The sequence below is a fragment of the Arachis stenosperma genome, chromosome 9, assembly GCF_014773155.1.
Source record: "Arachis stenosperma cultivar V10309 chromosome 9, arast.V10309.gnm1.PFL2, whole genome shotgun sequence".
Classification (NCBI taxonomy): Eukaryota; Viridiplantae; Streptophyta; class Magnoliopsida; order Fabales; family Fabaceae; genus Arachis; species Arachis stenosperma.
This window is the reverse complement of record NC_080385.1, coordinates 138937329-138948794: the sequence shown is the minus strand read 5'-3', so window position 1 is coordinate 138948794 and position 11466 is coordinate 138937329. Positions and strand designations below refer to the sequence as shown.

The 11466-nt window shown below is 32.8% G+C and overlaps 1 protein-coding gene and 1 non-coding gene across 3 annotated transcripts; both read right to left on the bottom strand.

The window, feature by feature from the left end:
• Positions 1–2227: 2227 nt before the first annotated feature.
• On the bottom strand, positions 2228–2356 carry LOC130953589 (U11 spliceosomal RNA). Its single transcript, XR_009075759.1, has one exon. It is a non-coding gene; the product is annotated as a U11 spliceosomal RNA (small nuclear RNA).
• Positions 2357–2479: 123 nt separating this feature from the next.
• Positions 2480–10840, bottom strand: LOC130951234 (actin-related protein 9). 2 transcript variants are annotated; one of them, XM_057879879.1, is made up of 20 exons: positions 10674–10840; positions 10528–10600; positions 10316–10425; positions 10128–10187; positions 9981–10046; positions 9283–9382; positions 8587–8792; positions 7454–7574; positions 7219–7283; positions 6516–6605; positions 6297–6347; positions 5292–5423; positions 4740–4829; positions 4591–4661; positions 4315–4502; positions 4191–4234; positions 4047–4096; positions 3490–3535; positions 2895–2945; positions 2480–2794 (listed from the first exon to the last, which is right to left on the bottom strand). In XM_057879879.1, exons 1-20 carry the CDS (start codon positions 10674–10676, stop codon positions 2651–2653), a joined length of 1761 nt encoding a protein of 586 aa, XP_057735862.1. In that variant the 5' UTR covers positions 10677–10840; the 3' UTR covers positions 2480–2650. The 2 variants fall into 2 exon arrangements, with proteins under 2 accessions (XP_057735862.1, XP_057735861.1); XM_057879878.1 differs by lacking the exon at positions 10674–10840 and having other exon boundaries at positions 10528–10609.
• Positions 10841–11466: the final 626 nt, after the last annotated feature.

The window sequence follows — 11466 nt, the reverse complement described above, 5'->3', positions numbered from 1 at the left end:
AATAAATTGACTTTGGATCTGGCGAAAGATAATTTACATGGATACATTATGCACAGTCGTCATTATAAGACCGACAAAAACAAGGCATCGACCTATAGAGAAGATAGCTTGTTACTAGCAACAATTTCTATTCTGTAGGAAGTTTCTATTCAGTATAACAATTTTATTTTGTATCTGTTTGATTCATGTAACAGATTTTGCCTATCGAGAGGCTTTATTATTGTTGTTGGTTTAACATGATTCAATGCACGAAATAGAGAAACTTTACCTCCCTCAAAACTTGACTCACGACAAGTAAACAAACAACTAAAAAGATAGGCTTTGCTTTGAATGCAAACCTTTGAACCCAAAAACATGAACAACGTGATTGAAATGACTTCCTTTTCTATAATCCAGATAATCTGCTAGAGTTTGAGTTTGAGTTCAACTTTCAAAGTTCAGACACGAGAGAAAAAAGTGATAAAAAGAAAAATAAAATAAAACAATTTATTTGATTGGGAAAACGAATAATAATTGTTTGATCGAAGGTAAGGTTAGAAGTGAGTCAAGCCGACTCATAAGTTTGAGTTTAATTCTTTAGCAGCTCAATAAACTGATTTTGTGAACTAAACTCAAACCTAGATTTGAGCTAATATATTAAATGAACAAGATTTGAACTAAGATAAACTTAATTCATTGGCTCGTGAACGGGTTCAATTATATTAATAATATATTATGAATTTTATCCTTTTAATTTATAATAATAATATATAGTTTTACATACACATATAATTTTTATATATAATGATAATAGAAAATATAATCTATAAGTAATAGGTAAACAACATAAATGATTGATAATTTTTCTTATATATAATTTATATTTTATTTATATAAAATTATAAATTATATTCAAGTTATTTGAACTGATTCGTAAGCTCGAGTCAACTCATGAGTTTTTTGTGAGACGAATTTGAAGTTTACAAATAGATTTAATTATTAATGAGTTATCATAGACCAAATTTAATTTTTATTAGCCAAATTTACACTGAACTTAGCTCGACTTAATTCGACTCACTTTTAGCCTAACCAAAAGAAACTACTTAAGCTGTTTCGTATAAAGAAAACAACTGAACATAATATAAAGAAAAGGAAAGAGAAGAAAAGAAAACAATACTATTAACTTCTAAAATTTTTATTATGAAGATTAATTTGGTAAGATACCTAAAAGAAAGGTTATAGGTAAGGGTGGAAAGTACGTCCGGCCTCACCAAAACTCGTCCTTTGGCGGGCTAGCTTGTCCTGTCCCGTTTAATAAGGTGGTCCTAAAATTTTACCCCGCTTTGCCTAATAGCAGGCTGGCGGGCCAAGCCCGCTAAATCTCATTTTTTTATTTTTTATTATTAAGTATTAAATAATATATATAATTTCACAACTATTTTAATAAATTTATGATTTCTAAATATATAAAAAATTATAATTTTTAAATTAATAAACATTAAAAACTTTATAATTATAAATATGTAATAAACATAATCATAAACCAAATTTTTTGAAACAAAATGATAAAACTAACATTGTCCAAAGTAAAATAAATATGGTCCAAAATATATAATTAAACATCAAGTTTAGCACATAATCAATCAAACATAAAACATAATCTAAAATACTAAATTAGAACATTTTCAAAAAAATTCTAAATCTGTCCCGTCCTACCAAAACCCGTTTGTCACCTCTAATTATAGGCGATTTCTCAAAATATGGCCATGTTCGCCGGCTGCAAAATGGATTTTATTTATTTTAATTCTTTTATTTACGCTTTGTAGGTTGCAAAATTTATTATTATTGTTGGTTCTTTTCGTAAAATAGGGAATGTATTTTTTTTTAATACTTTTTCTTATTTCTCGTAGGATGCAAAAAGCAGAATGTAAATTCCATTTATCGTGTTTAACAAATCCATTAAAAGAAAAAAAATTACTATATAAGAAAATCAACTTCTTGATCTGCTATATTTATCCAGTATTATTATTTTCTCTCTTGTATTTTTCTTACTTTATTGATAAATTTCTTACGATAATAAAATCACTCCATAGGACAAAATTTAACTCTAAATTATAAAAGAATGTTATCATAATTGGGCTTCAAACACAGTACTTTACAGAAATAAGCCATTATTTTAAACTTCATAGAAATAAGCCATTATTTTAAACTTCATAGGAGGGTAATAAGCCATTATTTTAAACTTCATAGGAGGGTCGGCCAATGCGAGCCAACCCTAATGGGTTTCCAGAAATTATGTCGGCCATATGTCTTGATAGCCATACAGCACTCACCAACTTCGGATGAGTGTGGCATACATAGCCAACCGACCCTTTTAATTTTTCAAGTTTACCTTCTAATCCTATTTATAGAACACCAATACCCACGCTGGTACTCCTCTTCCCTGATGTGGGACTATTTCCACACTTGTTAACAACACCTTCCCAAGCAAAACAGCCAGTAGCTTTCAAACCACCTTACCTTATCAAATTGAGACTATTTCCACAAGTATTCACAAAACATTCACAGATAAAAGGATCGGTAGTTTTCAAACGTGGTTAGTTTGCAATAATCATTTATTAATTTAGTGTTAGAAGATAAACTATTACTAATAATGTGCTAAAATAGTTTTTCAAGAATTCAAATAACACATTGCTTGAGCTTGTATGTAATAAGAATCCTTGTACTTTCTGTTGCTTCCAACATGAATCCCATTCTGAATCCAATCCTCTCTATTTATCCAAGCATCCCTGCCCAAATCAAGGACTCCAAGAATCTGCAAAGCCATATGTTAGTAACAACCAAGAATGTGTTAACTTGAAAGCATTTCTCAATTAATAAAGATTGAGTACGATGGTCAAACAAATTGAACATACCGCACCGCCTTTCCATGGCACAAATGTTGGATTCATCCTTGATTGTAAGACCTGAGTGCCATGTCCAGAAAGATATCATTTGACAAAATCAACCACTTCTCATTAGTAGGAGGTCCATCATAAGAAACTTGCAATATTCAACAAAAAAAGAAAGTGTATATCTTTTGAATTTCTTTTCGAGTTGTATTATTTGCACTAATCTTTTAGTACACCTTTGTGTACATCTTCCATTTTCAACTATAAAAGAGAATATAATGAAAGAAAGTTGTATACTTCAAGGTGTACCAAAAGGTAGTGATGTATCATTTCTCATTTCTTTTATATTGTTTTTGTCTGTTTTTAAATATGATTCTCCTGTTTTGGTAGTTGTGAGATGTAGTGCAAACTCTATGAGTTCACCATCCCTTGATTGAGAGGTTTTTGTAAAATTTTACATTATCGGAAAAAGAAAAGAAAAAACAAAAGAAGATGTCAGGTACACATTGCAGATCTATAACAATTACCAGGTATAAATAATTAAACAATAATGATTATGCAAATAACTTGCACCATTCAAAATTAGTGACAACACCACAAAATAGGATGTGAAACTAACCTCCACAGTATCAATTGCTTCATTTGGAGGAATGGCATGTAAGACTCTGCATAAAGGAAGACAAGATTGATCCATTAGCTTAATATTTACCAAAGTAATAATAATAATAACAAGATCTTTCAAGACACTAGCATTTTCTGATTGACATGATTTATCGAAATATAAAAAGGCTAAGCAGGACGAGTTAAACAAAAAGCAGAAATATCCTATAGAGAGGCCAATACTGCTCAAATCTAAAAAATTGGTTACAACCAAAAGAAACAAATTGATGTTAGAGGTCATTAAATCAATGCGAATGCATTTTTCTTCCAAGATTCTACTTGCGTATGACCTATCAATGAAAAATCACATGCACTAATCATACCACTTTTAGGCCAACATTGTTAATATGATAACGTGCTTATAAGTTATAATGGGTTTCCATGTGTTGTTAGCGTATTTAGAAAGCAAAATTATGAAGAAACAGTAATTATCATCCCAAATTTCAGTATTGCAGCCAATCATTTGGTAACAAAGCATTTAAATACGCTACAAGATCAAACAAAATTAAGACAAACCTTTCTTCTAATGCGGAAACTAAACCATTTGTCAAAGCCACTCCACCAGTCTGTTTAAAGGTGTCAAATGTCAATTATTTCATATCATTTTGTAATATTAAGAACACAAATACACTAAGCTCAAATGTTCACAAAAAAGCTCACCAATTGTATGCTACAGAATAGTTTTCTCTGGATGTCTATGCGACCTGTGAATACAGCAACAACAGTTAAATAAGGCTTCAAATTTACGCATATAAATACAGGAAAAAAGGGATGAAAATGCTACCAGTTGAGAGAATGCAGTTAGAAATAGCCTCCGCAAGGCCTACTTTTTCTTCTCTTTTTGGCTTACTTGCGAAAATTGGATAGCTTTCCCACATTGGTATTCCTCCACCAACATTGGGATAAAATGTATCAGGACGAGTATATTCCATATGCCATGGTTCTTCTAGCATATCCTCATAGTCATTAAACCTGGCAAGGCGATGCCATTAGGGTTATGTAAACATACATTTTGTTTGCAAACATGCACACAGCATGAAAACTTCAGTAATACACTAACCAAGTACGAGGTGGAGGAGGATAGACATCAGGAACAAGAAGCGTAGGATAGAACAAACCCATCGGAGGAACCTGAGCAATAATAGTCAGCATTATCCAAAGGCAACTTGCGAAGTAAAATGAAGAAAGAATTCAACCGAGGATACACACATTTAGAGCAGTAAGTCTTGTCTTGTGAGATCCAGCTGGTGCTCTGTCCTCGTAAGAATGAACTACAGCAACAGCTTCATGTTCTCCCTCCTATAGACAGGAAAACACAAGATTTAAAATGAAGCCATGTTTGGAGGAAGCAAGCACCAATAAAGAAAACACTGATCAATTCTAAGTTGATTAATTTTCACAAGTTACACATGTTCAAGATGCCCCCAGCTTAGCTTTGGCACGACTACAATTCACTTTCTGAAACTAAAAAGTCGCTGAATCATGTATGAGTGCAATGCAATAAAGAGAAAAGGGCAGTAGAAAGAAATTATGTGGACAAAATACAGTGAGAGGAATTGAGGGTATTGTTTAATATCATTATTCATTTTATATTAATTTCATATTTAATTTTCTAACCCGATAATAATGTATATAAAATTTGAACAAATGGACATGTTGCACCCCAAAATGACGTTGATATCTGAATCACTAAAGGAAATTTCAGCAAACTTAATGAAAGGTGAAATAATTACAACTGAACTAAAAAGTAGAACAACTCACTTTGATCTCACAATATGTCTCTTTAAGTTGATTTAACATTAACAGATCTATAGGCTTTGTCAAAATATCTGTACGAATTTGAGGCCATGTCTGGTGGTGCCTTTGGGTCCAGAGAAGGCACCTTGATATATCCTGAAAATATGAAGTTAATATTTAGACAATAATAAAAACTAACTGGAAAAACAAAAATTAGGATACAGAATAATATCAGCTACATAATACAAGGAACTATAAAAATCATTGCACATAGAAATAGATAGAACAATGTATCGCATATTTGCATGATATACAATCATTACACAAACTGACAAGCACAAGTTTCATTTATTAAAGGGCGATTTACATTGACCTCCACCGAGATCGAGTGATATTACTCTTGACACCTCTTGATTTTTTATACTTATACTGACCTCAATGTTATGTTTATAGGAAAGGTCAGTGACAAGTGTTATAAAATATAGGAGCATCAAGTGTGATCTCTTCAAGGTCAGTGTCAGTGTAATTTACCATTTATTAAATGAGACACATGTTTCACCATGTACTTTGCTGACTGTTTTCAACTATAGGAATTATATGAGTCAACTTTAGGTCAGTTATCATTAAGGATGGTATCAGACCTTTGTTGTCAACCACAGATCTTATCACAGTAAATCCTTCTTGTTTCTATCTCATAATCCAACTATACTTTCCAGTATTTGAGCCTTTTTTGATTAATAAGGTTAGGTGAAGAATTTGGTTTGGGGCACTATACATATAATTAATAGAAATGATTTGTTGCAGATTCATAAGCTTCAGAAAAGTTAAATCTTTATGAATGTCACATGAGGTACTTGTCAACAATATGCTATTGTTGCAATTTTCTTAAATGAAATATACAGCTCTGCCTTTTTTATGAGTTTGCCCTTGGTCCTTGGATCAAGTATTAGACTATTAGTGACTACTTTAATGGGTTTATAGAAGACGTGAAGTAATTATTTAATGGAAGTAAGAAACCATGTTTCGTACCTCGCCACCAAAAGGCAAAGTTTTTACAGTGGTTGGCAGTGCACCTCCATCCTGAACAAGAGAATAAACAAATAACTGCCAAAATTAGTCATGTTCTGTATCATTGTAGAGAACTAGAATTATAAATTAAATCATAATAAGTAGTAAGCAATAAACAATACTTGTTACAAGTTACATAAATAATAATAAGTAGAAGACAGAAGCTGCAATTGGAATTACCTCTATGCATATCAGTGATGTCACTTGCGCACCAATATTTACAACACATGCCGTTGATAATCCGTTTCCAAAAACAGCAGCAAGACCTTCCTGGTCAACCAAATCAATACGAGGCCATTAGAAAGTAATGGAGAAATCCAACTCAGAAAATAACAAGACCTTCCAGCTCCCTTATATGCACAAAAAGCGTGACTTATCATATTCTCTAGTGTTTGATCTCCACCACAATCATTCTATAATCAAATATTGTCATCCTTCAAGATCATGAACCCTGATGTAGAACAGGGTTTTTTTTTTTTTTAGCCATCAGAGCACAAAAGGATAGGGCAAGCAAGTTAAAACTTGGGAAATTGAAATCAACATAAAGCCTTTCATTTAAAATTGTTTAGCAACATTGTGTGACTGCAAAATTGCTATATATAAAAAATGCATCTCTTGAAGAGTCAAGCAAATTGAGGACCACAATAGCTTCGCTCGACACAATTAGTTCATTTCATTCACCATCATGCTTGATTCCAATATCAGACTAAATAAAGCTTGCTGGAAAATACCAGTATCCATCTAAACTCTAGTTAATGACATCAAGGGAGTTCAATATACCCCTAGAGGTAAATTTAAAATGTTAATGACAGCATCTCATGTGAGTAGCATGATCCTGCACTGAAAATATAAAATTCTAACATAGAGATGGAAGGGCACACACCTGGTGCACCACTGCTGAGCCGAAACAGAGACCTTGTAGTACTAAAGATAGCATTTCTTTTATTTCTGTTCATGGCAAAACAAACACATAAAATGACTATGGCAGGGGTGTGAAAACGCAGCTACTAAGGAATCTAAAATTTAAAATGACTAGAAGATACATTTTCCTTAAATTACTTAATCATTTTAACATAAGGTGAAACATTCCAAGTTTTAGAAAATCAAGTCCTACATACCACGATTATCAAATGTTTCTGGCAACACAAGAACCGCAGAATACATATTTCTTTCATTACGAGGAATATGCAGTTTCTCTACTAAAATCCAATCCCATATAGTGTGCAGATCCTCAAGTACCTGCAAAATAGGCAAGTGGTAGTGATGTAGAACGAAAGAGACAAAATAAAATCACAAAAAGTACTTCAGAACTCTAATTAATATGCTAACATCACCAAGACAGAGCTTATATAGGCAACATAAAGGACCCCAATAAATCAGACATAAAGGTCGAAGTTTAGATTCAAACAATCCTAATCTAGAAAAGGGAATCAGCCAAGAATGCAACTGGTAACAGAAGTATTAAAAAAGCTATAGCCATTGGTGACGCTATGATGGAGAAAGAAGTAATATCAGCAAGAGCAACAAAGTGGAATTTTCACACACTAGAGAAATCTTAATGACAATACTAACATTTTAAGCTCCAAAAACTGCTTAAATCTGTATTGTGAGTTTCCTCAATTGTAGCATCATCTACTTCAGTATTGGTGATACCTACAATTGACATTTCAATGAATTTTCCCACTCTTAGAAGTAACTAGTGCTTCTCTGAGTTCAAGAACAATACTTGTTTGTGGTTCAATAACTATCACTTTGTTCTGAGTTTTAGCGAGTGCATCCTTGGTAAGTGAAGTACTTTTCTTTCTACTGTTTTTCCCATTTTGTTTTATTCTATGATTAATTCTTTTAGGTTAAAACAGGCACAATAATACAACAAATCACTTGTTTTGCTGAAACATGTATATTATCTGTTTTCTTTAAAGTTAAAGCATATAATTCTACAGTTACAGGAGTTCAGAAAACTTCAACATTTGCCATAACTTTTCAGGAACAAACAGGCAGGGAATATGTATATTTCACAAATGACTTTACCGTTATGTTGCATCCATAAATATTAATAATAACCAATTTAAACAATACAACTAATTCAAGGCTCCCTATAACATTTGGCATTACATTATGATGCAAAAATTAACTTACATAGTTCCAAAGATAAATATTATCTATATTTTTTTCCATCCCATCAATCAACAAAGGTATCCAATTCACATTACTTTCATTCACTGCATTATGGTTTGAAAATGATAAGTACCTGCTGCATGGAATAATGTTGGGAAATATTCAAATGTCCTCTGCGGATTGGACGATTTAAACAATATGGTTCTGCTGGTGATATTCTTAGTGCTTCCTCCCCACAGATGAACTCTCTGAATTTTCGTTCATTCAGGCGAAGCTCCTTTGAATCTGTATCTTCTTTTGGATCCAAAGACTCGCTAGTCACATCTTTACTTGATGTCTCTATAAATTCCAATTCGTATATATAGAGCTAATTATGTAATAGTAATAGAGAATTTAATATCAAATCAACATGTAATACCATATAAACTTATGCAAGTCCATAATTCTAATAATGGATCATAAGGAGCCAAAAAGCTAAACTCATTCTCCAGTCAAGGAAAGGGCAAAATTCTATGCCTGCCCCCGGTCAATACCCACTACTATATTAAAAATCCAATTCTAATGGTCCTATTTAGTAACTATATCTTAATCTTCAGGCTTTTCAAATAATAATTGAAATACATTTTTTAATTATCAGCTCTATCATTAATTTGTTCACATCATACTCAAAATGGGCACTTTGCCGCTCACATTATGTACCTTGTTAAAAAGATGAGATGAATCAAATGGCAAGCCAATTTACAATTTTACATTAAAAAATATCCCAAAGCTATAGTTAAAAGTTAAAACCAAGGAACACAGCAAAGTACTAGGTAAAACTTCTGTTTACCTAAAGCTGAAGACATACTAGCAACCTCATATACATTAGTCCAAGAGAAGGGCAAATCTTTCCTGATAATATGTGGATTATGTCCATCAACACGTCCCATCTGCACAAAAATTATATTGAAGTTTATAGTATTAAGACAACGTAAAAGTCATTAATTCAGTGACTTGGCCAGCATGTAGAAATGCAAATCTTCAGGCATGCAATCTTAATGACACTGAACATATATGGAATAAACAAGAATATAATTATAAGTAGTGTAATGTGAATGTATGCGCACATGCTTGCATTAGAGCATGAGCGCACCTGTTAAGCATCACATTTTTAAGCTATCTTAAGGGGAATAAATAAAAGTACCAGCATTATCGAAACATAAGAATGCCACCAAGGGGTCAATTGAACAACAATGTTCCCTCACAAATAGTACATTTGTCTGCAACATATTTGTGCTCAGCAGTTCATTACTCATGTTCAGCTTAAAAGCTTCAACACAAGAAGTAAAATACAGTTACCAGACTTCACTCCACAGGAATGCATTGAAGGGGACACTAGTAGTCTCATGCACAAACAGAAAGCTTAGGGAAGTCAAAACATTTTCACATTACAAAGACTCCAACAGCATAAGAATCAAGAAATGTACATGAAAGAAAACATAGTGAACAGGTGATTAGAATGTAAGCAAACTAGGAAATGCCATATACCTTACGAGGGAATGCATTACTCGGTGCTTCTTCATCAAGAAATGGTATCTTCAATATTGATGCAATCTCAAATATCAACAAAATCAAGATTAGCAAAACAGCAACACAGAAATTTCAATTTCAGCTTTGCAATGTGTTATAACTTACAACATCATAAGCCTTCTCCCTTTCCATATGCTGTGCAGTTGTAATCTGACTATTAAGCATCTACACGCATGAAAAACAGAAAACAATAATTATCCTATTATACTAAAACGTATACCAAAAGAAAAGGGTGTAACAAATCATATAGAGTGTGAGATAAAAGAAATAATTAATCAGAGAATCACAAAAACCTGATCTTGGACATTCCTCCTAGGAACTTGTTTAGTGTGGCGAGCAATGCAATGAGGGATATTGAAAGGGGTATCCTGTGAAGCCAAGCCAATTCTGACATTTGCAGAGCCTGAATTGTAAAGGGCGGCAAGGAAGTTGAGACTTTTTTTTATGTTCTTAGTGAGGTATAAGCAAAAGGGTGATGAGCGAAAACGGATGTTTTGCTGCGTACCTGGGTTGATGACAACCAGATTGGAACCTCTTTCAGACATTATTTGAGAAGGAAGAGCGGTTTTAAGATAATCCTGAGACATAGAAACACACTCAAATGGATCAATCAAGAACAACACATATGAGACAGAGAGAGAGAGAGAATACCATGGGAAGAAGGTAGAGTAATAAGAAGCTTTCAGCTTTGTGCGAATTGAGCGTTGTTGTTATGCTGGACAGTTGAAGTCCATCTCTTTCCCTTTTCGTCTCAGAGCGTTGGTTTTTTTGTTACTGACTGTGTGTTGGCAATTAGCATATTGGAGCAAATATGTGAAATAACGAGTGTGTTTTTTTTCTTTATAAATTCGTCAGCTCAAACCTCAATCTGTATATCGTTTGTAGGAACTGATTTTTATCTTTAAATTCGTGTATGAACCGAGCCCAACACGAAAAAATTTATAAAAAAAAATATATGTTTAGATATTTTAAAAAATACACAAAATAATAATTATTTTAAAAAAATATAAAATTAAAAAATATTGAGAACCAATATTAATTATGTACAATGTGTACAACAGATTAAAAAAATAAAATAAAATTATAATTAAAAATTAGATTATTAATTAATTATTTAATTTTAAATTTTAAAATTTAAAAAATTAGGATTAGTATTTAAACTCATTCACACTATGTACGGTTATTTCTAATCTTATCATAACCTTCAATACACGTCCAAAACTCACCGTCATTTTTCTCGCGTCACTGAATTTCTCGCCGGTCATACCGACGCTGCCGCATCCTCCAACCGACACCGTCCTCACCTCCGCCGGTCAGTTTGACGCGCCTCGCCTTCCGACGCTCAGCCTAACGTTGCTGCTGCTATTTTCACACCTCTCTTCCGAACAGGCTTCGCTTTCTCCCATTCCTTCAAGCATCTTCTCACCGATGATACCACCATGCT

Coding starts and splice junctions, on each gene's coding strand:
- LOC130951234 (XM_057879878.1), bottom strand. CDS start 10,609: ATGTCTCAGGATTATCTTAAAACCGCTCTTCCTTCTCAAATAATGTCT. Junction 7,575..8,586: donor AACATTATTCCATGCAGCAG/GTACTTATCATT, acceptor CCTATTTTGCAG/GTACTTGAGGATCTGCACAC. Junction 4,830..5,291: donor AGACATATTGTGAGATCAAA/GTGAGTTGTTCT, acceptor TCCTGTCTATAG/GAGGGAGAACATGAAGCTGT.